Source organism: Rhineura floridana, chromosome 7, assembly GCF_030035675.1.
Source record: "Rhineura floridana isolate rRhiFlo1 chromosome 7, rRhiFlo1.hap2, whole genome shotgun sequence".
Taxonomy (NCBI): domain Eukaryota; kingdom Metazoa; phylum Chordata; class Lepidosauria; order Squamata; family Rhineuridae; genus Rhineura; species Rhineura floridana.
This window is the reverse complement of record NC_084486.1, coordinates 7,017,460-7,043,975: the sequence shown is the minus strand read 5'-3', so window position 1 is coordinate 7,043,975 and position 26,516 is coordinate 7,017,460. Positions and strand designations below refer to the sequence as shown.

Genomic DNA, 26,516 nt, shown 5'->3' with positions numbered 1-26,516 from the left:
TGCTACCTTGGGATTAATGGAACTTTTCCTCCCATGCATATATAACAGTCTTTCTACTTTGAACCTTACCTAATTTGGCAGCTAATCCCAGGAGCCATTTCACATCTTCTGTGTAGGGTGGGCTGCGTGAAAAGTTGTTGGGATGGTCGTTGTGAGCTCTGCGGCCAAGCATTTCCAGTGCCAACATCCCTACAGGGAGATGCAAATTCAAAATTTCAAGCAAACCAAAGTGAGGGCCACAAGACTGGAGTACAGGTACCTCTCCGCTCTCACCCATTTCATGGTCATGAGTTAGGAGATTGCAATTATGACAAATGGCGTATCTGTTAACCATTTTTACCACCTTGCAAAAATAAACACATAACTCCTGTGGGTTTGGGGGAAGTGGAAGAAACAGCTTGCAGGATAATTTGGAGCAGAGAAATAATAGATGCAAGAAATAGGTAAACATACATCCTTCTCTGCTCTTCTCAAAGCAGCTTTTTTAAAAAGCCACCACGATCTTTTCCTTTTCTGGTTCTGTTTAAATGCACATTTGCATGCAACATTCAGTTATGACCTCAGGTCCATGGAAAGGTTCAACCCACTGCTTCTCCCCAAGGCCTCTGATTCTGTCCTCTCTGTGTCAATAGCCAAAAGAGGGGAACAAGGCTTCAAGGGGACTCTGATGACATTATCATCATCATTTAATTAATTAAATTTATATTGTGCCCTTCCAGAAGGAGTACATTAACCCCTCCCCCACATCCTTCTGCCACAAGGTGGGTAATGGGATCAACCACAACGTGGAGGGCAATTCAGATAGACTGAATTGTCCATATAGGACATGACAAATGTGCATGTTTTCATCTGCAATGAATATCAACAAAACCAAGATGTTCAAAACTGGGAATCCAACAGCAAGGAAATACAAACTTAGGGGATTATGTGCTGTTGAGCTTTGGCAAGCAGAGGCTTTGAATTTTATCTAGGGAATACAAGGCAGATCTCCAACACCATCTCACTCTCTATTGTGTGTCTCCCCACCCACCGCATAATCCAAGAACTCCATAGGTGTCTACATATTCTAGTTATGGGTGGAATCTCGGGTGAAGAAAAATTAAGATAATTGGGGACTCGGTCTGCTGGGCTAACATTTTTGTTCCATGTAAATATGCAATGAAATTTGTTTTTCAGACATTGTGATGACTTTATCAGACTGCTGTAGGTGGAGGTGAGGAAGGAAGTATGGTTGGTTGGTTCTTTAGATTTTTTTTCAGAACAATATTAAAAAAACAATGAAACTCAAAAACTGTTATTATCATTCACCTTCTAGTAGACGTTAGGAACAACCCACACTTCTTTCTGTAAGATTGTGTATATTTTATCTTGCTAAAAAGTTAGGACCCCAAACATCAAGTGTATGCTTTGCCCAGTTCTTGCAAGAAACATAGCTACACAGTAGGGCCCCGCTTTACGGCATTCCACTGATGCGGAGGCTTTCAATTAGGGAAATTCCCCATTTTAAAGCCGATTTTGCACTTTTGTGGCATTTAGCGGCATTTTCGCATGACACGACCCATTATAGTCAATGGGTTCCACTTTACGGTGATTTCCGCTTTACGGCGGGGGCCTGGTCCTTAACCTGCCGTATAAGCCGGGGCCCTACTGTATTCAGGTAAAAAAAGAATATCCCAACTGCCAAGCATCCCTACCTCTCACAACTCCACATCACATTGCATCAATCTGAAGGCTCCCTCAGCACCAGAACCTTTGTAGCATGCATTTCCAAAAAAACACCCTTTTATCTGTTCATCAAAACCATTTTTCTTACCCTTTTTGCATCAATATTAACTCCAATCCTATGGTTCTCTCATTATTGCAGATTGTATTTCAGTGGACTGAGTTTTTCTGCACTTTCATTACCGATAGGCACATTTTCTTCTTACTGTGATTCCATCCCCCAACCAACCTGCATTCCCTTCAAAGGTTGATTCACTATTAAGGTTCTATGATCTGCTCATACATGCCGGCCTAAACTAAATAAGACTAAAACCGATTCACTTTGTCGGAATGAGCACACTTTCCCAAGTGACCTTGGCAGAAAAGTAGATTCACATAGAGTACCCCTACTCTGAATCGCAGTTGAGAGATGGGAAAAGCCACAAAACTGTCCTTACCAACTCGGTAGGCAGAGTGGAGGTGATGCACCCCTTGATTGCCTGCAGGCTGACTGTGCTGTTCATCCTCAGAAGGAAAGCCCCCTGTAACAAGGGAGTTGGGCTGAGAAGACAGACTTGTCAAGGAAGTCCCTTGAATTGCTGGGAATGTAGACCCTGCATGGACACTTCCTACTGGAGAGAACAAACAACAGCATAAAGGGGGAAGATTATTGGCATCAAACAGCTATAGGGCTTCAATCAACTATATTGTGCCCCGAACTCTATCATACAGCTGTAGGATTGGTATTAACTTTGGCAGACACATAGCAAACAGAGGCAGCTTCAGCGAGTAGACCCAGAAATGTATCTCCTAGAAACTCTAAAGATAGTTCACGTCTGCCTTCTTTTTGAAGAGGCTTCTAAGATATCTATGGTTTCCAAGAGCCAAACCCTACTATACCATCGTGTCCCTTTGCAGACTAGCAACTGATTCATGTATTTATATTTATAAAAGCATTTATATACTGCTTTCTCACAAAACCAGTGTACGGCAACATAAAAACATTTAAAAGCAATACAAAATCATTAAATTGACTGGCTACTCAAGAGACATTTTAAACAGCTGAATGGGCTTGTCATTACAAAGAAGGCTTCAAGAGATGACTCAAAGTCAAGAGACTGAGGATGCCTGCCAAATCTCTGCTGCAAGAATGAGACTAGGGACATTAAATGTCTAACTTCTGGTTGAGGCCTCTGTACCACAGAGGACCACCAACAGTGCTCCTCAAGATGAACCCAGTGACTGAACCCAGTGACTGAACTGGGGTATAAGGGCTCAGACAGTCATTAAGGAATCACAGACCCAAGTTGTTCAGGGCTTAGTATATCAAGACAAGAGCCTTGAACCTGGCCCAGCAGAATATGGGCAGCCAGTGCAGATGTTTTAGCAGAGGTGTCACATTCTCTGGGCCATCTGCCCCCATCAGCTATCTAGCAGCTATATTCTGCACCAGCTGGAGCTTCTGGACCAGGCCTAAGGGCAGCCACACAGTGTGCACTGTAGTAATCCAGTCTCAAGGTTACCAGCACATGGACTATAATGGTCAAGTGATCCTGATCCACATATGCCATAGCTGGCATACCAGATGATGCTGGGTAAAGGGCACTCCTAGCCACCAAGGTCACTTGGGCCTCTAATGACAAAGATATATCCAGGAACAACCCCAAGCAACATACCTGGTCCTTTAGAGGAAGTGCAACCCCATCCAGAACTGGCCTATCTTCTGGACACAGCAACCACCTACCCAGAAAGCCTCCGTCTTCCCAGGGTTTAAACTCAGTTTATTGGCCCTCACCCAGTTCACCACTGCATTAAGAGACTGGTCCAGAGCTTGCTCAGCCTCTTCTAAGTCAAATGGTGTGGAGAGGTAGAGCTCCATGTCATTAGGGTACTGATAGCACCATGCTCCAGAACTCCTAATGACTGCTCCCAATAGGTTCATATAGATGTTAAATAGTATGGGAGACAACTGAACCACTGTAGTACAGTGACCCTGATACCCATCCCACACAGTTGATCCAGGAGATTATCATGGTCAATGGTATCAAAAGCTGCTGAGAGATCTAGTAAGAGTAATGGGGTCATACTCATCCTGTCCCTCTCCCAATACAGCTCATCCCATCAGGGATCAAGACAGCAATAGTGGAATACTTGGGAAGAATGAAATAAGGGTCACCAACTTTTTGGGCCCAGGAAACATTTGGAATTTTATTAGAATGATGTGGGCATCGCTCCCTCTGTTTGCTTTTCTCCTCTTGAAATGGATCCTTTTGAATGTGCATGTACAGGGGGCCCAAACAACCACCATCAAATCAAAGTTAATATTGGGAGACTACACAGTAAAAATCTCAGGCAGTGCTTGCTAATAACTCAAACACACTGATCCTCATGGATCTTCACAACTTTTACATAAGTTGACAACAAATTCACCAACAGATAACACAGGGGACCTATCATTTGATGGTGCTTTGAGGGGACCCCTTGTAAAAATTAGAAGGATCTATAAGGATTTGAGCCTTCAATCCATATTTTTATGCTATGGTAGCTTTGAAAAGCATCAGATGAGTGATTTTTACAGTTCAGTCAAGGGAGATTTGATGGGGGGAGGGTTTGGGGGAGGTGTCCATAAAAAACTTGGGTGATTTGATGGGGGGAGGGCTTGGGGGTGTCCCATTAAAAAAAAGTGATTGACAGGAACCACCTTGTGTGTGCAAGCACCCCCCTCCCTCTGACACTCCATATTCTCTCACCTGACTTCTGTGATGCCCCCCCAACTTCCTGGGCTTCTCCACTTTCCTCCTCCCAGTCTTCCAGGTGGCTACCTTTTCCCTCCTACTCTCTCAATTGCTCTGCTTTTTATTCAGCTGTTGATCAGAACCTTGAAAAGTACATAGAGCTGAAAGAAGTGAGAAAGAGACCTACTCTTCCAACTTCCTCCTATAACTCTATGCACTTTAAGGGGGAAAAGGGTAACCACCCTCACCACCTCATGATGGAGAGTGAGCAGGTGAGGAGGTACTCAGAGGATTCATGAATCAGGGGAAGTTCTTACGGGTGTCACTACACCGACAGGCACCAGGTTGGCAAGCCCTCCTTTCCCTAAGTGTGCAATTCTATGACCCTTCCTATACAACCTTTGGGAACATAGGAATAGCTGTATCAAGTTCTTAAAAATCCGTCTAGCCCAGCTGTCAATCTTCAACCAGCCAGATCCGGATACATCAGGACAATTTTACAAATGCCCTGTTTAAAGCTGTTTACTCCCAGTCTGAAAGGTTTTAGAGATTATTGATAGGGGGCTCCTCCTCATTCTTAGGCTAAGGATTCTATCTAATAGTTGTTGAAGTTATTTTATTTCTAGCCTCACTTCGAATCACAAGACCATACAGTATACACTCCTGCATGATACAGGAATATGTGAATGAAGGCTAACTGACCCACGTTCAGAGTTAATCGGGGGGGGGGTGTCCCAAACCCAGCATCATTTCATTGCTCCTTACAGGCTTCTAAAGGCATGGAAGATGACAGGTCATGATTTAATTGGTTGATACATGAAACAGAGGAATATGAAAGTCCAGGAAATCCAATGAATACTGAATTCAGTTATGAATAATGTCTGTTTTAAAAAGGAGAAAGATGGAGAGACGGAGTCCTTTTATCATGTTTTGGTGTAATATATATTTTATTGATGTGCCTTATTTGTCTTTTTTTTTTTGTATTTTAAGCCAGCAAAGTATGTCACTTCTGTAGTTTCTCAGTGCTGGTAACTGTATCGGGCAATTCATGCAGCCAATATTTAACATCAGCACTTTCAACATCTAAGGAAAATGTTTATGTGGTTGCTTGAACAGGTATTGGTGCTCCCACATTATGAAAAACTTTTCTACTGAAGTTTGTGATTTTTAGACTTAACAGACTTGCTTCTAATGAAAACCTTAAATTCAAGCTCCTCCTTGCTGAGACAGGAGTGAATCCTCAGCTGTAAGGCTTACTCCAGAAGGTTGGGGGGGGGGAAGAGTATGGAGCTCAATATTATATCCTAACTTTACAATAGTAAGGATCCAATGATCTGCAGTACTCTAAGTCTACAAACCCAAAATGTATCAAGATCGGGGAGAAGGCCTGACACATCCTGATGGGAGCATCAACTTTATTAAAATGAATCAGAATCCTTGGAGATAGGATTTGGTTTGGGGCACTTCCTGCTAAAACAAAGAATTCATTAGTTCACAACTGTTCATGTGTTATCGTGTATTGAGGCCGATTACTGTAATTCTGACATGAAGTACGTTTAAACAGCAGAAACCCCAGTGCCTAGCAGTGGACTGGATGTTTCAAAGGCATCAGTTGGGAAACTGAATAAACCACCACTCTTCAAAAGGGAAGCCACTCTGTTAGAACTGGCACTTAGAAAACAGAACAAAACAGTGTAACCATGTATGGAGAGCAACAGAGATGATGTCTTTCTTTCATAGTTGACTACATAGTGAACACCACAGACCCATTTGGAAAGACATACTAATTTGTCTTTGAAAATTGTTGATTACTTTCTTCTGATCCTCAGACAATTTTGAAAAAACACACACACCAAAACCAATATTTTCATTGACAAAAGGTATTTAGCCATGCACTTGATAGGTGAGATGCAAAGCGATAACATAGCTGAATAAGACTTCTGAGCCATCACATCCAATTTTCTGCACTCTTTGTCCATAGCTACATAGGTAGTGGTTTTATGCTGCGATGACATCTAGGCCAGGCTGCACAATTTACTAGATCACAGTTCAAGCAGCTGTCTCGTTTCTATATAAATATATGTGTAAAACTTTGTCAGCAGCTTGGTACCACTGGTTTTGAAGATTTTAAAAAATAATAATACAACCAGCCAATTATCTTTATAAAGGTGAATAAAGCACATGCATTAAACTCTTCACCCAAAAAGGAAATGAGATTGACACAGTGCAGATCAGACAGCTGAATTCACAGAAACGTTTGGAAGACTTGAGAAAAAATGGATAGTCAAGTAACATGTGTGCGAGGGGAACAATGTAAAGCACACACGTACGTACAGGGGGAGGGGCTTCCTTATTCAGCAGGTGCTGATGGATCCTGTGCCCAACCCTTCACCAAGCCAGAACAATTTCCTAAAAAGATGTACTAGCCTCAGTTCAAACAAGTTTGTTGTCTGGGCTATTCCATAGCTCCTGCCACTGCAGCAATCTATACTTGATGACAGGGAAATTTAAGATTCTTAGGCTATCCATCAATAAAACAATCAGGGCAGCATACAAACAAAAATATCAAACAAGGCACATAACGGATCTACAGAATAAATATTCAGTACTGCAAATAAGCCCACAACTGAAACCAGTTCACACTATATACTGGGTGAATAAAAATCTATTTGTCTGGCACCAGAATTCACAGTTGCCATCAGGAAAGCCTCCCCAGGATGGCATTCCATAAGCAAGATGGCAAAACTAACCAGGCCCTCTTTCAATTCACAACCTCCCTAATTTCATCCAAGAAGGATAAGGTTATCGATGGCTACTAGCCATGATGACGATGTTTTGCCTCCATAGTCAGAGGCAGTATGCTTCTGAATACCAGTTGCTAGAAAGTGCAGAAGGGGAGAGTGCTCTTGCACTTAGGTCCTGCTTGTGGGCTCCCCATTGATATCTGGTAAGCAACTGTGGGACTAGATGGGCCACTGGTCTGACCCAGCAGGCTCTTCTTATGTTCTTATGAGTGACTATAGTTGAATGGTGACTATCTACTCAAGCAGGAGATATCTATGATCAGCTGATTGTTGTTATAATCCTTGGGATTTAGGGAAAGCTTAAGAAGCAGTAGCACTGCTACCTCCCTCAAGATGTCTGGAGTTACTCCCTCACATGAAGAAGCATCATCACCTCCTGGACATAGCCAAACTCCTCCTCCAAGATGTTAGAAGACAGAACGGGTAAGGATCAAGAGAACAAATGGTCAACTGCATCCTTTCAAGCACCTTGTGCACCTCCTCATCCAACAAAATCAGACCAAACTCAGAACTAGGTACACCTACAGACTGAATTACAAAATGAGTAGCATCATAGGTGCAATAAATGTGTGATTTTATTTCCAAATTGGATACCCACAGGGGGCACTGGAGGTTCACTCACAACTCCCTGAGGGCCAAGCTGGAGAAGGCCTGAATCACAAAGAAACACTCCACTGGACAGCACTCCGAGGATGTTATGATGGCAGAGAAGCATCGTTTCTTCACCATCACCACCACAGAGAAAGCTCAGTAATGAAATCCTACTTATCTTTGGTCAAGCTCACTCCAAGTCTCCAGCTGCTTAATTAACCTCTCCTCCTTGGAAAATCAAGGACCCAAAACAGACTCTAGTCAGGGAAAGAGGGGGTTTAGGAGTAATCATGTCAACTGCCCTGGTCATCTCCAAATCCCATAGACTAATCAGCCATGTCCACTACAAACAGCAAGGGCTCTCAGAAATCCATCTGAATCCATCGACCTACAGGACAGAGTATTGTAACAGGTCTATCACCCCAGAGAGAGAGAGAAAGGTAACTAAAACCATAAACACCCCCAGGAAATGATCAGACCATGAAAAGGGAATCAAAAGAAACACCCCCAAATCCAAATCACCATCTTGCCCAGTTAAACATCCAGTCCAGAGTGTGACCTGTTTTTAGGCCAATGCATGTGGCATGCTAGCACAGCCCCAGTTTAGAGTGAACCAGTGCTCTGTAGATTTATGATAGAGAACACAGAATACTTAGGGCCTTTGAACACTTCACATTAGGCAAGTTTGGGTTGAATCCAACAATGTTGTCCCATTAGCGTATGGACTTCCACCTGAACAATGAGACTTTCCCCCCTCTCCTCTCCGTGCGCCCCCCAATCCTCTTGAGAAGATATGGGGGGGGCAGATGGAAAAGGGAAAAGAGAGGAAGTCCTATTGCGCAGGCAGCAGTCCTTAAGCTAATAGGATGACTTGATTGGATACAACCCTTTGTGTGTGACAGAAATGTATACGCTTGTCTAACACCAACTGAGTATCTACCTTTCCCCATTTTAGTTCCCTATCAGGGTGTAAGCTGTGGTTTGTATTCAACTAAATCCTACTCAGAGTGGGCTCAGTGGAATTAATAGAGCTAAGCAAAACACGATCTATTTAAGTAGAGAAAAGTTCTAGTTATAAGAGAATGGCAGGAGAACACATACCTCATCCACAGAGTGTGGAAGGAGTTCTTCCCTCCTCTGAGGAGAGAGGCCGAAGAGTACTAGTTTCCTTCTAGAATAAGGGTAGGTGGGTTTGTTTAAATCAGGACAATTTAAATTAGCAACTTAAATAATCAAGAAAAAAGCCACTTTAAAGCCACTGATTTAGTTCTAAATTTTCCATTTATTATATAGATCAGGGGTAGCTAACCTGTAGCTCAGGGGCCATATAGGCCCCTTCTCACAACAGTTCTGAGTCACACACACCCCCAAAAAAATTGTTAGTGGCAGATTTTCAGTGTTCACTATGTTGCCTTGCCTGTTTGGGTTTCAAACTACACCCCCAAACTGCTTGTGCTCTCTGCGTTTAGGTGAACTTACTGCTGATATCCGGTGAATTGCTTCCTGCCAATATGTTGCAGAAACAATCAGTCATGATTGCTCACAATTGCCCTTGAGAACTGGCACTGCGGCTGCTCTCAAACAACAGTCTGTCTTTGGAAGAGATGAGCGAGAGCTGAGTAGAGCAAACATCTCAGAGCAACACTGAGATCTCTGACTAGAGTGAGCAGAGCAGAGCAGAGTTGCACAGACCAATGCAGAGAGGTAGGGAGCGGCTAATTTAAAAGCAAGACACTGGTAAGCATTGCCTGAAGTGAATGTAAATACAAAAGTAATGCAGAATAAATTATTGTGTCCTCTGTACTTATCCAAATGAATATATAATGTGATTTATAAAGGAAATATATTCATACACTATGTTGTGGTGGGGAGTAATCATAAAGTGAAGGAACTGAAAAGTGTATGGGTGCTTCTTGCTCATTGTTGTGTCTATTCTAACTGAATAAATAACACAATTTTTGAAGGGAAAATATTCATACATGTCACTTTTACATGTCAGCCCCCAGAGACCACCACCCAAAATCCAGGCCCCAGCCCATAAAAGGTTAGCCACCCCTGATTTAGATACTTCCTAAATATAATTGCATACTAACTGGTTGCAAAAATCATAAAAACGTTGATTGAAAACTGAACTTTATACAAACTTAGAAGGAACAAAGCTTCTATAAGCCTCAAGTGCCAAGCCACAATATAAAGTACATGGACTACTCTGCTATATGACTGACAAAAATATATTTCCACAGTTGTCTTTAGAAAGACAGCTGTTCATAATTCCATAAGAGGATAAAAAAGATTGTGCTGACATTATGTTTTCATTTTGAACATGGTGGTGGTGTTTTTATTTTTAGGAGTATAAATGAAAGTTTAACAAAATCTAATTAAAAATTATACCATTTTTTTTAACTTAAAAAAGGGCTTTATGTGTCCTAACTGGAAGGTTTCAGAGATTGCGCTGCAGACACACAGACACAATCTGTGGGACTGTATAGAAACCATGGCAGGGGGAGATGAGGTTCTATGCCTTTGTTCAGAAGCCCTCAACCCTGCAGGGTGAGAGTTCATAGGAATCCTAACAGAGAAAGTAGCTTATAGTCCTCTTGCCACCTTTCCTTGTACGCTTTGGAACAACATGGTTTATGACATTATGACTAGGAATTCCCCAGAGGCAAATTTCATCTTGCATAAAGGTCAGAGACCTACACAACTCACACTTAGGTTCACAGCAACATGAAAACGTATCCCTATCACTGTGCCATAGCAGATGACCTCCCTATGCTGAGGCACAGCTAGAACACTTATTCGACTAAGATGCAACAGGAACCTTTACCCTCCCCCCCCCAGCATACCTTGACATAGCAAGACGAAAATACTCACTTGCTACATTGGAAGACAGTGACAGTCCTGTCTCAGCATGGTATGGATGCACAGCGATCTGCGTCATGGATGGGACAGGCACTCCTGGGAAGGACACTGCCGTAGCTGCCAATGATGGGGTAGTTACCGAGTAAGGATACTGTGCTCCAATGAATGCTGGGTGGACACCCTGCAAAGGAAGAGGACAGGGTAACCCCGCCTTGCGCCCCAAACACAAGGCAGGGTTTTTAAGGAGATGCCTCCAAGCAACCCAACTATCTAGTACCAAGAACTCCATTCTCAACACAAATCTGACTCTTGAAAGCCCAGGAGCCACATCATATTTGTTGGGACATTCTGAGCAAAATACTTTTAACAAAGAAGAAATGTGAGAGGAGATAAAAATGGCCATTCTGCCTATTTTCCCACCCACTGCACTGGCATGGGAAAAGGTGAAGATGTGGAACAATGCAATTATTTTTATAGGAAGAACTGTTTTAACTTGCTTTTAAGTGGCATGTAACTTTTCTCCATGCAGACGTTCCAAAGAAGAGTTCTATACCACTAACTCACCCTTACTAACAAACCTGCTCCATTAAAAGTTTTCAAACATTTATGGCATTTTCCTGTCATTTAGCAGCAAATATTATTCTCATAATATCACTCTCATAAGCTGAGACAAGCCAGCCAAAACCTGAGATTCATCACAAAAGCAATGTAAAATACTAACAATGTATATTTATGTCAAACCTTAGCACAGCAAAACACAAATTCTGAAACAAATTAGGAGAGCAAAGAATATATATCCACCAAAACGCAGAGACGTATGAGGCCATTTTATACACAGATTCAGACTTTGGGTCTCTCTAACCCAGTACTGTCCCCAACTGGCAGTGACTCTACTGTCTTGGCCAGAGGCTTTTTCCAGCTGTACTTTGCATGCACAGGCTCTTGTGTTTAATCCCAGCACCTCCAAGTGATATGTTTTGCCATTTTAGTTATGGCTGCACTCTGAAGCCAGCAAAACTAAAGAATCTGGCTGGCATCCTGACTATCCACCAAGGTCACAACACTTGGAACAGAAAAAATTGTCACTTTAGATGCTTACTCCACAGAAGATGACTTACTTGGGGATAAGCAGAGCCAGGAACAGGAAAGACTGCTGGGCGTGGCATGTGCTGGATAGGGTGTCCAATATATTGAGGATTGCAGGGGATGTGGGTCTGGAGTGTTGTATAGGGGTGCAGACCCTGGGTGTGTGCATGTGCCATTGCTGGCCCGGCCATAGTGTGCTGCTGGTAGATAGTTGACCCCACTGAGATTACAGGCACCACAGTTGCTGCTGCTGTCACCGCAGCTGCCACAGTTACTGTGGTGGGTTCTGATGTCACTCTGGCATCTGCCAGTCCACGAACTGCTTCACAAGATGCCCGGGCTCCACTTGCACTGCAGCCTGTGGCTCCCTCTCTCTGAGCAAGAGTTCCACCAACAGTTTGTTCATACAACCAATACCACTGGTGAGCAACTTCAAACAGGACTTCAGGGTAAACGCCACCTCCTTTGGCTGCCTCCTCCACTGCCAAGCATGCCTTCTCCAGCATTAGATTATCCTGTAGCATTAGAAAATATATTGATTATTTAAGGCACTTTATACCGTCCTTCATAATTTACAATTAAAGTGGAAACACAAGCAAACTAACAAGTCAGAACAAAAACATAAAATTCTATCTAAAGAGGTTCAGAAAATAAAAAAGACAATGAGACAACCCTCTCTGGGATGTGTCGGGCAACCCTCTCTGGGATGAGCATTCCACAAATGGGGTGCCACCATCAAGAAGGGCCTCTCTCTGATAGCCATCCACATCTCTTCAGGTGGCAACCTCAAGAGCATGGGCATCTGCAGGGGGCGCCCTGCCCCCAGAGAGCCATATTCTCTGGATTTTCAGTTTTCATTTTTTAAAAAAAACTCTAGCCCTTGTGGAATTCAAGTTATGAGGCAGAATGTGCAGGCACTATTCTGCTATTTCATTTTATTTGTTTGTTTGTATTTTCTGCAGGGCTTTAGATACCCAGGATTTTAGTGTAGCTGTGTTTGGGTAAAAAATACCCAGAAGCAAAAGATAACAGCAAATATGAGTTCGTGACCTTTTTAACTATAATCTTATTTCATATCCAAAAAACGTGTTCCTCTGCCAGTGCCAATGCAGATTATACAGCCACAAGATACTATAGCCAGCATGGATTTTTCACATTCCACAATGTTAAATTGAAAATAACCCCCATGCCATTCTGATGCTTCCCATAAGCTCATTTCAAAACAAAATCTTACAAAATGTATAGTTCTGAACTCAGAAAACCTTGTGTAACAAACCTCTAAGTTTCTGTGGTGATACAGAAAACAGTAAGAGAGAATCGAGAATTCAAATTATAAAAAGGGGAAAAACCCAGACCCCTTTTGGATTTTTTCTGTCAGAGTTCTCATAATTTGTTAAAATTAATTAAAAATCAGCCAAGTTCACAGAGTACCTGTAATCCTATTACTGACATTGCCCCGTACTCTGACCTTCATCTTCTGCAATTTAAAAGTTAAAAAAATGCCTGGCTGATCTTTAATTAATTAAAGAAATTTAGCATTGGAGTTAATGATAAGGCTGGGCATGCTCAGGAAGAACCTGTCAGTGTTCTAAAAGCCAGACTCACAGCTGCTGGGCTTGGCTAATCAGGGGGCCACATCCACACCAGACATTTATTTCACTTTAGACAGTCATGGCTTCCCCCAAACATTCCTGGGAAATGTAGTTTGTGAAGGATACTGAGAGGAGACTCTTATTCCCCTGACATAGCTCCAGTGGCCAGAGTGGTTTAACAGTCAGCCACTCTGATTGAAGCTCTGTGAGGGGAACAGGGCATCTCCTGGCAACTCTCAGCACCCTTCACTAACTACGCTTCCCAGGATTCTTTGGGAGAAGCCATGCCTGTCTAAAGTGAAATAAAGGTCTGGTGTGGATGTGGCCAGGGGCAGCTTTGGTTTAAATTTAGGTGGGAGACTACATGTGCCTGCTGTAGAATAAAAAGGTGGGGGAAACCCTGAAAAACAATGATATTGTTCACAATGTTTTCCTTTTGGAAAGGAAAGGGCCTTCCCCTCTGCTGAGTGACCACCCACCCAATCTCTTCCCCCTTCCCTTCCTGTCCTCTTCCTCCCCTGCCTGCTCCTCCCCAGTTCAGTTTCACCTATCCTAAGCATGAGTAAATCCCACGGAACTCAAAAAGCATGCAAATGATCAAAGCTGCCCTCCCCTCTTCCTTCCTCCTACCTCTTCCGTCCCCCTTCCTTTGCCTCTCCCTCCTCCTCTCCTATCCCCTTCTAATCCCCTCCTTCCCTTCCCCTCCCCTCCTCCTTCCCCATGGTCAATTTTATCTATGCTAACCATGACTGCACAGGAGTAAATCCCATTGAACTCAATAAGCATGCAAATAATCAGACCTACCATTCCCCTCCTTCCCCTCTCCCCTCTTCCTTCTTCCTCATCCCCTGCCCACTCCAGCCCCTTCCCCCTCCCTCCCCCCTGGTGGTCAGTTTCACCTATCCTAAGCATGATCGCACAGGAGCAAATCCCACTTAACTCAATAAACATGCAAATGTTCAAACCTGTCCTCCTCCCCTCCCCTCCCTGCCTGCTCCCATCCCCCTCCTTCCCTATGCCCTTCCTCCTCCCTTCACTCCTCCTCCTCCCCTCCCCTTCCCCTGTGGTCAGTTTCACCTATCCTAAGCATGATTGCAGGGGAGGAAATCCCACTGAACTCAATAAGCATGCAAATGATCAATCCATGCTCAGCAAACTTGCACAGGATCCCATTTCTTACCTCCCAGATTAAAAAGCAGAGAAATTCACTAATAGGCAAAAAAAAAAAAACCCTTGCGGTTTAAAAGCATACCTATAGCCTATATACCTATCACACTTTTAAAAGCAGGGAAATTGGGCAGCTATAGTTCACAGAGTACCTGTAATCCTGAATAGCTGTATAATCCTGTATAGCTGAAAAACAGGTCTACCCAATAAAAATAACAGGAGGGGAAGACCTGTAATACTCATTTCTCAGAGGCCAGGTCTATCCAGGCCTCAATGCCATTTAGCAATAGATCTACAATAAATGCTAAACTCATTCTCTGATGCTAGTTATTTACATTTGTATATCTACGTATTTGGAATATTTACCTTGCACCCCTTTCTCCCAGAACAATTCCTGCAGATGCCTGTGCACAGGAAGTCTTTGCTAGGTACTTATTATTTTAAAAAATTATATCCCACTTTTCATTATATTGGTCTCAAAGTGGCTTACAACAATAAAAACATACAATGTATAAAATGTAAAACAAATTAAACTGCAAAAAAATAATATCTGAGAAATGTAAAACAAAGAATATAAAATATTTTTTACAAAGAACATTTATAAAAAATCAGAGAAGCAAAGACCTCTGAGATAAAATGGGTTTAATCAGATTGCAGGGCCGATGCCAGAGGGCAGCCAGGTTGGGCCCTGACTGAAGGCCCCTCCTTAGGGTGGGAGGTAGCACTCCCTTCTGTGGTCCGCGGCAGCAGCATCTCCTAACAGTGCTGTAGATCGGGAGCTCCCAGGCACCCCCCCTACTACCTCGCAAGCCCGCAATGCCCGCCTGCATGCGTAACACGCATTCGTGCCATCAACCAAGATGGCTACAGAGGCATCAGCCCTTTAGGAAGCCTTGGCCACCATCCCTGGTTGATGGCAGGCATGCACGCACAGCACAGGCAGCATTCACTTAAAGGGAAAGGTGGGGAGTGTATGAAGGTGCTGTGGCCCAGGACAGGCTGGTGCCCAAGGGCCCCGGCATGCCTGGCGCCAGCCCTGATTAGATGCCTCAGACCCATATAGCTGTACTGTGAAGAGCACAGATATCCTATTGTCTTTCTCTCCTACTGAAGTGTAAGATCCATTAATGAACAAATTCTAATATGGAAAATACTAGATGAGTATAGAGAGAAAATATAAGGTGATCCACAGAAGAAACCTACATTTACTTTACTTTGAATACCACAAAAGAACTTACAATAGTGGCAGTAATTCACAATGCTCATTTAGATCTTTTGGAGACAAACTGTTTTTAAAAATGCAGTTCATTTCTCTTTTACATACAGTATTTTTTTGTCCAATTGGTATCATTTTTCAAAAATATGTGCCATATAAGTACAAGGTCTTAGAAACCTCATATTCCTGAATCCTAAGAAAAGGATTGAGACTGTTTTGCCCCTCAAAAAACAGCAATACCAACACAAAGAAACAGTAGCTCTCCCTGGATAAAATGGCTTTTTTCTTTTATGCCTACAATCTATTAGTATTTACAAGGGCAGAATTTCTAGCTTCATGATCAGTTTGGTTCAGGAATACCCAATAGCCACACTGCTTACTTACTCAGGTCAGAGACTTGGACATTTTCAGATTTTCCTTTGAAACCTGTGGGGTGTTTTTTTTTTTAAATTCCTTTTGCGTTCTGTTAATTTTACATGACTGGACTTAGTAAGTCCAAAGTAAGTCACTGTATTCCCATTTTCCGTAATTTTTGAGTATTTTAAAGAGATTTAACATGGATAATATAAAAACATTCTACACAAGTATAAACAGTTTGGTCTTTTAAATATTGATTTTTCTATGTATTTTATTTTATTTGCTTCATAATAGATTTACGGGGGGGTTAGTAATGTTTTGATCATTGGTTTTAGATTATCCCTGAAAATGAACATTATATCTTTAAAATGCATTCGATTTTGCCTTCCTGTATGAGCAGTACTATTTTGTCAACTGATGGCACCTCTCATATACACTGCAGAGGAACCAAGAAGACTGCAGCATTAAATGCAAGAGACACCAATATGTTTATTCAAAAAGAAGAATCCAGGATTCAACCCTATTCTTCAAAGGCAAAAACAAACTAGGTCCCTGCCAGTCCTGAATGAAGACCTTGGAACTCCTTACCTGCTCCTTGCACTGCACCAGGGCTCTCTGGATCTCATTTGGGTTCAAGGCATGGGCATGTGGCAAGCAGCTCAATGCAAGCTCAGCAGCTGCTCGCACCATATTGGAATCCCTAGCTCTTGAAGCCCTGTCAGCTAAGGATGCCACCTCTGGAGGGGTCAGGTGCCCATCCCAGCACTCCACCAGGATGTTTAAGGCTGCACTGCCAATCTCCATGGCTTGCCCTAGAAACCATAGAAAAGAGAATGCACAACAAAGTATTCTGGCACCTAAAAGGCTTAATACATTTATTATGGTGTAAGCTTTCACGAACTAGAGTCAACTTCATCAGATGCATGAAATGTTATCCTGAATGGGCAGGTATATAATGGGGGTAGGAGTTATAGGGCCAGAGGGAAATGAAATGCAATAAGTACAGACTGTGACAATTACATTAAAGCTTAAATGTATACAAAATCATTACAATGAGCACTCTCAAAGCAGTGCTGATAGCATAAATATCCTGACACTGGTAAACTAATAAATTCCTGATGTAGAGAACCTCAACAGTCTTTAGGTCACTTCCATTCTTCCAGTTGCCAGAAGTCTGCATCTGCAAAACAGCCATGGGATAACACAATGGGTTCTTCTACAGCTCCCTTTTAGATTATTTTTTCCCATCTATGGTGCTTACCTTAACACTACTAGTGGCAAAGCATTGCACTCTGCTAGACTGAGTTTTGTAAGCTCTGTGAACAGAGTGAAACACAGATCTTAACACTACAAATAGGGGCAAATATTACTTATGATGTGCAAAGAATTTTACAGTCTTTACCTTGTTTGTCCTTGCAGCTTCCCAAGAAGACACTTCATCAAAATTCCAAGTTTACAGATGGGAAGCTGAGAATGCAACTCACACAGAACATGTTGGGATCTAAACTCAGAAGTCTCCCAGGTACTCAACCAAACATACATCTGCTGAACCTGGTGTTCCAAATGCGGTGCCCAGAGGCATAATGGCACCACTGAAGGCCTCTCCGTGTCCCTGTGAAGCCATTCCTCCTCCCCCACTGCCCCCTTCACCAGGAGCTATCTTTCCCCCATTTGGGAGTGAGAAAGGAGGGATCTAAAGAGATTTGAGAGAGGAAGGAGAAGTGTTGCTCCTTCCTACTTCCTGTCTTTCAAATCTCTAGTTTTCTAGGCTAAGCTCCAGCACCCAAGCAAAAAGCAGATCAACCTGGAGAGATGGCAGGAAAGCATTTTGAAAAAAAGAAGAAAATGTAAGATGAGGCAGAGGGACCCAACCTGAGGCAGAAAGGAACAAACAGAATAGAATAGAGGATGTGGTTTGTTTTTCCTGCAATCTGGGGTCTGGGTTTTTCATTTCCCTTCCTCTCTGGGGGTCTGTCTGCTTGGTTGGTCTCCCCTTCCTCCTCCTCCCTGACATCTGTTACCCCCCTTCTTCTCAGGGAAGTCTGCCTGTTTTTGCCTCTTCTTGACCTGGCTGCCTCCCTTCTGACACCCAAGAAAAAGAGTGTAAATGAGGGGCACTCCCAACAATTTGGGACTGGACAAGCCTCCCAAGGCCACAGCAGCCATTCTATCACTGAAAAAGCCCTCCATGGCTCTATGGCAATTTTGTGGTGGCACCCACAACATTTTTAAAGTTCCATATATATGTCTGGGCCCAGAAAGTTTGGGGGCTCCTGTGCTGCATCATAAAGGTTCTCAATCTCATATTTCCTTTTTACCCAGCTAAAGCCACATATCATTTTCCTCTCCAATGCTTAATACACATATATCAGTTGCAAGCTATTTTACACTTGGGCACACCGTGGATCACATTCCTACATACAAAGACCTTATTTCTAAATGCTGACAAGGGGATCAGTTGATTGGTGGTGACAGCAAGCCCTGGTGGAATCAGCTGCACTATAGAGTTTCCTATTCAAGGTAGGTTTACTGTAAGCACAAATATCTCTTTGTATCAATGGTTTGAATTTGGTGGTGTAAAAGATTCCTGTCAAAAGCAGGGCTTGCTGTAAGCGCTAATCAATGCTTACTGCAAGCCACACCTGCAAAGGAAAATATTTACTTTGAGTCTCCTGGTGTTATTATGACAACAAGTGATTGACAGGTGGGCACCCCCAACCATCTGCCAAAACGGCCTGTGGGCAAGATCCTGTTCCCCACCTGCCTTCAGATATGTACTGCTGCTCTATGGCACCACAGCAACTGGAGCAACAGTGTGTTTCAAAGGAAGGAACACTGGGAGTTCTGCCTTAGTTAAAATGCCTTCAAATAATAATAAGTGGGCCAAGGCAAATCTCTGTTTCCATTCCTACCTCTATCCATTTCCTGCTACATTACTGGAAAAGCAGGAACTTTAATAGAGTGCCATTCATTTGCTTCTGCTCACTGCATACTGGAGGCTCTATCATTTAGGTTAGTGGGGGTATCACTAAGTAGTTGAATAGAACAATGGCCGCCTGATCTCTTCTTGCTCTGTGGTTCTAGTTCAAGCATTACCCAAAGACTTCCCAAATGGTAAACTAGGCTATACAGATTGTGCTAGTAATTTTAGCCATGAGTTCTAAAAGGTCAGTGGCTAAATAAGACCACCCTGCGGAAGGGATTCCTAAAAATAAAACTTTCTTGGGCACCCCTAGTTCCCACCTGTAATCCAAGAGACGTGGGAGGAATAGGTCCGAGACAACCAGTTGGGAGAGACAAAGTTGTGCAAGCCCAGTGCATAGAGTCCAATCTCGAAGGCGCAGAGGTGGAGATTGCGATGCGGCCCTTGGTGGCCACCACTGGAGGATGGGTGAGTGAAAATGGAAGTACTGCTGTTTCCACCTGCCTTGATAAGGACTGTCTTGGCCAACTCAAAATAGAAGTGTGCAGCTGCCTCTGAGGGCTGATTTGGGACATGAGGTGCGTGGCTCTCTGGACGCCTGCCCTTGTACCTGCAAGGGACAAAGTAAAATATGTATAAAAGTCTAAGCTTGCACACCAGCCATTGAAATTAAACTCAGATCAGGACATCTTGTTAGCTTTCCAGAAGATAATAATTCCAACTTGCAGACTTTCCAGAGAAGAAACTCCACAAATACTTCACTATTTGCTCTCATCACATGGCCTTGGAGGTCAAGGAAGCATTCTTGATTAAATTTAAATTATCAAAAATTGTCATGCCCAAAAAAGTAATCTCAGACATAGGCAAACATCTGCTGAGTTTCTGACTGGCTCTCCCATTGAGACTCCCAACCTGAGACTCCTTGTGATATATCTTCAATGCAGATAGCTTTGGAAAGTCCAAATCCTGAAAGGATGCATAATTTTGAAAAATAGGCAGTAACTCTTACCTGCCAACCTCCACAGTTTTTGCACGTGCTCCTCCACTTGCTCTCCTGCTTCCACTGGAGGATGATGAGCCCAGGGAGTCACTGGAAGAGCTACTGATGCTGTCGCTGTCTTGCCCTCTGCCCCAGGAGGTGGCCGCCCATCCCCCTCGCAGGGGCCGCCTGCTGAGCGTTGGAGAACTGTCCGAGGTGGTTTCTGGAGCACTGCTGTCAATGCTGGCCATTCCTGCAACACCACAGCCAAAGGCCATGGCAGCAGATCAGCAGATTTAGGGTACACAAAACTACAGTTTTACAACAGGGAATGTTTATTTTTCAACAAGCTGAAACATTTTTAGTAAAGTCAGAGTCCAGTTATGTAAGCTGACCAGAAAAACTAAAAAGTAAGGAATTGAAATCCCAGACATCCCCAATTCAAATCTTATGTGATCCATGAACTTGCTAGGTGGCTTTATGGGGGATACTAGCTTATTTGCAGGTGTGTTAAGGAGTACCAAAAATGCTTATGAAGCGCTTTAAAACAAAGAGTCAAGTCAAGCCCAAAATGAGGTCAAGATGGGTGTTTTTAATGAACCAGAACTAAACCTTTAAAGGCTTAATAGCCTGAACCATCTTAAAGACTGCTCTCTCCTTTTCATCAAATCAGATAATCCTCAGAGGCCCTTCTCCACTCCACCTTCAGAAATCAGGCAGGTGCCTACAGGAGAGAGCGCCTTTTCTATAGCTGCACCTGGGCCCTGCAAGACTCCTTAGGCATCTTTGCCTGACAGTCATCGCTTTCCTGTAGGCAACACGTGAAAGCCATCTCATAGGCCTTGAATAGTGTTTAGGATCTTTTTACTGGTTTCAGCTGTTCTTATTTTGCTACCCACTTGCAGATTATTTTTTATTTTTTACTGTTATTTGTATTTGATATTCACTGTTTTTATATGGATTTGTTTGCAGGCTACCCTGAGGACACTTCATTTATTTAAAATCATTTCTAAACAACTTAATATCTAAAAATTGCTAAGCAGAATATACAAAAATGACACAAACAAAACAGTATAATTAAAAAACAGTAAAACAGCATTATAAAAACAGGAATTCAGATATAACAGGGTCCAATCTTACAGGTCAGGGAAAGCATGGATTTAAAAAAATGTCTTCATAAAGTGTCTGAAACAATTAACAGATGATGCGTCACTTATGGCAGAGGGAAGGACATTCCACAATGCAGGGGCAATGGCGAAAAATGCCCATCTACAGGTCATTGCTCTTTGATATTCTATGGGGTGAGGTGCCACAAGTAAAATGTCCTCTTGTGGTCTAAGTGAACTTACAGGTCTAGACAGGGGGATGGCTTACCGTAAACAAGCAGCATGCTAGTACAGACTGATGAATTGAGCCTGTTTTTGCTCTGCCCTTCCTCAAGCTGGGAGCAACAGATAGCATGCTTTTTCCATTTGAATATGGTATCTAATATTCATGGGGAAACTGTCTAGTGAAGGCTTTGTATAACCTTTTTCAAAGCCATCTAAACTAGTGGCCATCTTTTAGCAATATTATGCGCAACAAAAGTAGTACTTCCATTTGGCTGTCCTGAACTTACTTAAAATCATCTTCATGGGGCATGCCCAAGTTCTAGTACCCTTTCCAACCTTCTTCATTTTATAAACCATATCCCAACTTCATTTCTTCCCCATCCCCACCTTAAAGGCTGCCAACTCTTTAGCCTTTCCACATAATAAAGAGTATTACTCCCTGGAAAATGTGGTTGCCCCTAACTTTCAGCTATCTATTTTTGTTTGGATGGGGTGACCAGAAATATACACAGTATTCTGTATGTAGCCATGCTACATATTTATACTGGCATTATGCTTGGTATCCTTTACTGCTGGAAGAAAGAACAAAAAGAGAGAGACAGAAGCTAAATATTTTTTCTTTCTAACAATGCAAGTAAATGGAAAAAAATCTGTTCTATCAGTGGACAAATATGATTGACAGATCTGGAAGACATGGTATTAGTGTATGCCAACAGTATCTTAAAAAAATTAACTTCTCAAGTTAAATATTTAAAATTTTAGTTTTATAGGAATTTAGCAATGGGAGAATCCACTATTTTCTACTTTAAAAAATAGCTTAATTCTGAGCCCAATTCACCTCCTGCATACACACATCACTGATTACATTATAATTGTGTGTTTATCTTAATCCAGGCTACCAAAAGTTGTGACCTGGCAAGCCAAATGCAGTCTTACATGGTGACCCACTTGAGGCTCATTAAAACTCCTGTTTTGCTGTTCACTTGGGAGTACATAAAGCGCCTGGCATACCACAATAAAAGGATGGCAACCTGCTTTCAGTTTGGTGGGTCACATGGTGTGCAAGCATGCATTCATCTATGTGAAATGCATTTTCACCAATTCATAGTGGACGAATCAGTTACCAAACCATTTTTGGGAACTGAACCTAAGAGCTAAATGAATACTGATGAACATGAAACAGAACAGAACCCAAACATTTAATACTTTGATGACCTGCTTTAAACAATCTAAAGTGATGTAACCGGTATCCCATGTCCCATGAAAAGCTGGTTGGAGTTTTGGGGTGTGGTGGGGAAGAAGATAGAAGAAGATTGGAAAGCCAAAGCCCCACCCATGAGGATATGGGCTAATTCATGGGAGTCTACTTCATTTCTCACTGAGTGTGCTGATCCACCAGAGAAGATTTGTGCAATGGTAAGAAATAGTGGCTATGACAGTGGATTTGGACATCAACAGCAGCACACACAAGTTTTAGCATATTAATTCTATGCAAAATGAATGAGCAAACAAAGAGCATAAAATTTTAACATTCATGACAATGCCTCCAGAGGTGTTGAGCATGCAGAATGAGATACCAGTAAGTATGTGCCCCCTGTTCAAAGTTACCTGTGTGCTTCTTTTTTTGTCTGACTGGTGAACCCCAGCATCTCCCATTATATCCACCTCTATTTCCAAGGGCTAGTCGGCTAGGAACTTTCCCTTCATGTTTTAAGACACTGGGTTCTGCAGGTGGGTCACAAGCGGATCTTTGAGGGTTCTCTGGAGAAATACAAAAAGCTGCAAATTAAACCAGAAGGAGGAAGAGGAATTCATAATTAGGTGTCTCTTTTAAGACCCTGCCCAGACCTGGCTTTCTACAGAGGAAATCTTAGCAGATAGGAGGAAGTAGTGGATAATCATAGGCTTTAGTACTATTCTCCTCTCTTTCCATATGGAAACACAAGTGGTGAATACACACTGCAATCAGAAGAGGATTCCTTGATGGGAATTTGCTTTGCTGGAGAAATTGACACAATATTTGAAGTTAGCAACTGGCATAAAGAAAAAAACACTTTTGTGGACATACATCTAGAAAGGAAAACCATCAACAAATGCTCAAGCCCTTTACCAGACTATGGATGGCTTAATGGACTCTTATGTTTGACTCTAAATTTGGTGGTAGCTCTTCTATGAGATAAGGTGAGGTGGCCTGGGGCTTGGGGGTAGGGTGGGGTTTTTGTTGTGGTTACTATTGTATTATTTGAAAATGAAAATAAAAAATAAATTAAAAAAGAAGAGATTCCTTAAAGGTAAGGAAATGCAATCATATTTAAAATTCTGTGTGAGAGCACAGTTGCATCAAATGGCAGATCCACATGCCCAAATTTTTAAAAATGGCAGAAGAACTTGTAAACCTATTAACCTAGAACAAATATCCAGACAAATGGAGAAACCCAAATTTGTTCATTTCTCCTTCTTTTGATAATTAAAAGACAGTTGTGGTCCTAGGTAACAGTAGATCATACCTTGGGTGCTCTTCTCCAAAAAGGGTTCGGAAGTGTTACTCTGGACAGCCGTGGTTACCCCTGCTTGCTGTGTGACAGATGTTCCTGGGAGATGCTGAATGGGTGCAGCTGACTGGGAAGCATGCTTGGACGGAGATTTCTGATTGGCTACTGTAGGCTTGCTGGATGAGTAGAATGAACTTAGAGTCTGAGGTTTGTGTGTTTGACTCTCTCTGTCTAACAGCTTATCCAAGATCTTTAAACAGAGAATAGGACAACATGCAAGTTAGCATCTGAACAAGGAAACTGTCAGGAAATCGGGGAGGGGAAATTAAATTTTAACAAGGGAGTTCTCAGGACTAAATTTGTTATAATCAATAGAAGCAGAAAGAAGCTATGAGTAAGGCCTTTTTGGAAAGACAGGAGGACAGAAGGGCTTTGCAATGCCATTGAATATGTCAACCTCTTTTGTTTCTGAATTTTACAAATATATTCAGACCCACTATCAAATCAGAAGTAAGGATCTAAAACCAATTTGGTTTTAAATTGATTTCTAAATCAATTTGATCCACTATCTTCAGGAGGCACTGAGAAACTACTACAATGCAGGATACAAAAATAAAAATAAAAATTCACTATGCTATTGTAAATGCAGAAAAGGGGGCTGGGATTTCAGAAGGCTAGAACTTTGTTCACAATATAAGATATTTTCTACTAGTTTCTTTGCCTTTGGATACCCAGTTCAACACAGATGTCTAGTGTCTTAAGGATAACCTGTAGACCTCTGAAACCTTAAGGAGACATTTCTCAAAGCACCAAGATCTACCACCACCTCTTCACCTTGTCTCTTGACTTTGCCCTGTGATCCTGAGGTTCTCTGAAAAGAATATCCCTTCACAACACTGCACAAATGCTATAGTGAGTATGCATTCATGGTGGCAACTTGGTTACTTGATGATCAATAGGGGAGTTATCCAGCATCACAACAGCAAGGAAGAATTCCAGCAATCCCATCCCAAAGGGCAGTTTAGAAAGAAAGCCTCCCTCAGATTTGTCAGTGCCATTAAGAACAATCTACCCCATGCATTAGACATGATGCTAATTAAGCATCTGAACGCTGACAAAACTTTCTCCCCTCAGTTTTCTCTTCTCTATGACATAAGAATCATTCCGCAGAGATACAACAGGTTTTACAAACAATGCCCATTCTGCTATAGCATTCCACTGAAACATTAAATTTTTTCACACACAACATTCAACTGTTTCTCTCAGGAGCCTGTCAAGTTCAAATCCATTACATTTTTAAATTCTGAATCCCATGTTTGTATCATTCTCAAAAATTTAAAATACTGTTCACTATTTTTATCCAAGTAATAATACTGAACAACATGGACTATGACCCAGCGCAGGAAGGATGCCACTTGCTACCATGAACACATTGGAAGTGGGCAAGAGAAATAAAGGGCACAAAAATATGAGCAATAACCCAAAGACAAATAAAATAAAATATTTTGGATAAAGTTTACAGGCCCTTGTTTAGAATCTTAAAGAAAATGAACTAACATTACAGTTCACATTTCTTAGCCAAGTATTAGTTTTAGCCTGTATAACTTAAATCATTAAACAGGAATAGCAATGGCAGTCATTAGTAATTGGGCTTGTAATGACAAGAGTTCACCCAACTGCAAGCACATTTTGAATTGAGTCCACAACACCACTGAAGTTCAGGTCTACCTTGTAACAGGGTTGTCCCCAGCACCACCACTTCCCCAGGCCAGCCAGCCTCCACACCGTGACCCAACTTCCTAGAGTTTACCCTTGTGGAGAAAGTTGTGTGGGGAGAACAGCAGAGACAGGTGACTCACATTTAAGGCCTGAACATGTGCAATAAACAAACATTAATGACAAGGAATCTGGGAAACATAGTTCACAATACCACTTGGTTCAACCTCTTGAGTTGAGAAACACTGGAAACTCCACTTTCCATATAGCATCTCAGTGTTAAGGGATGCCATAGAGGAGCATCCACACCTTAAAGAGAAGGGCTATATACATACCATACATTTCATGCACATGACTTTCCCCAAAGAATCGTGCGAATTGTAGTTTAAGGGTGCTGGGAATTGTAGCTCTGGGATAAACTACCGTTCCCAGGATTTTTTTTGGGGGGGGGGAAGTCATGTGCTTTACATGTATGGTTTGCATGCAGTCAAGGTCTCCGCTGGCACTTCAAGCCTTCTCAAAAATTCCCCTTCTTTGCAATGGTAAGTTTTAGGAAAGCAGGGCAGACTGTTGGGAGCTCATCCAGGTACATTAACATTACACACCCCTACAAGAACTTGGAGGGGGGGGGACAGAGTTAGAGCGTTCTCCAATAAAACCTTGAAAAACTGAATTAATTATAAAGAAAGCCAAGATTGTTCAACTTCATTAAACAGGACCCAGGTCTGAGTATCTCTAAATGAGACATACTTTTTTCAGCTTCGATTGGTCATCCTTGTAAGTGATCATCAGGGCTAGAGCCAGATCTCCCTTCTCTCTACGAGTACCTTCACACAATAGAGGGTGCTCTGCTTCACTCACTGTCGTCTTCATGCCTAAGATAGAATTCAAGCATTTATCCTGGTTATTTCATATAATCTCTCATTTTTTATAAAATAAGTAATAAGCAAACAAATTAGAGTTC

At 42.2% G+C, this 26,516-nt stretch overlaps 1 protein-coding gene across 5 annotated transcripts in view; it reads right to left on the bottom strand.

Annotated features, from left to right (window-relative positions):
- ZSWIM8 (zinc finger SWIM-type containing 8) overlaps window positions 1–26,516 on the bottom strand; it is a 111,266-nt gene that overhangs the window by 2,897 nt on the left and 81,853 nt on the right. For 2 of the 5 annotated variants that reach the window (XM_061634794.1, XM_061634797.1), the window contains 10 exons: window positions 26,303–26,427; window positions 23,852–24,086; window positions 22,953–23,105; window positions 20,044–20,266; window positions 19,355–19,644; window positions 16,700–16,923; window positions 11,812–12,294; window positions 10,706–10,904; window positions 2,160–2,333; window positions 70–189 (listed from right to left, as the gene is read on the bottom strand). In XM_061634794.1, coding sequence (XP_061490778.1) covers window positions 70–189; window positions 2,160–2,333; window positions 10,706–10,904; window positions 11,812–12,294; window positions 16,700–16,923; window positions 19,355–19,644; window positions 20,044–20,266; window positions 22,953–23,105; window positions 23,852–24,086; window positions 26,303–26,427 — 2,226 coding nt within the window. The remainder of the gene's footprint in view (window positions 1–69; window positions 190–2,159; window positions 2,334–10,705; window positions 10,905–11,811; window positions 12,295–16,699; window positions 16,924–19,354; window positions 19,645–20,043; window positions 20,267–22,952; window positions 23,106–23,851; window positions 24,087–26,302; window positions 26,428–26,516) is intronic. The other 3 variants (XM_061634796.1, XM_061634798.1, XM_061634795.1) reach the window with 2 other exon arrangements.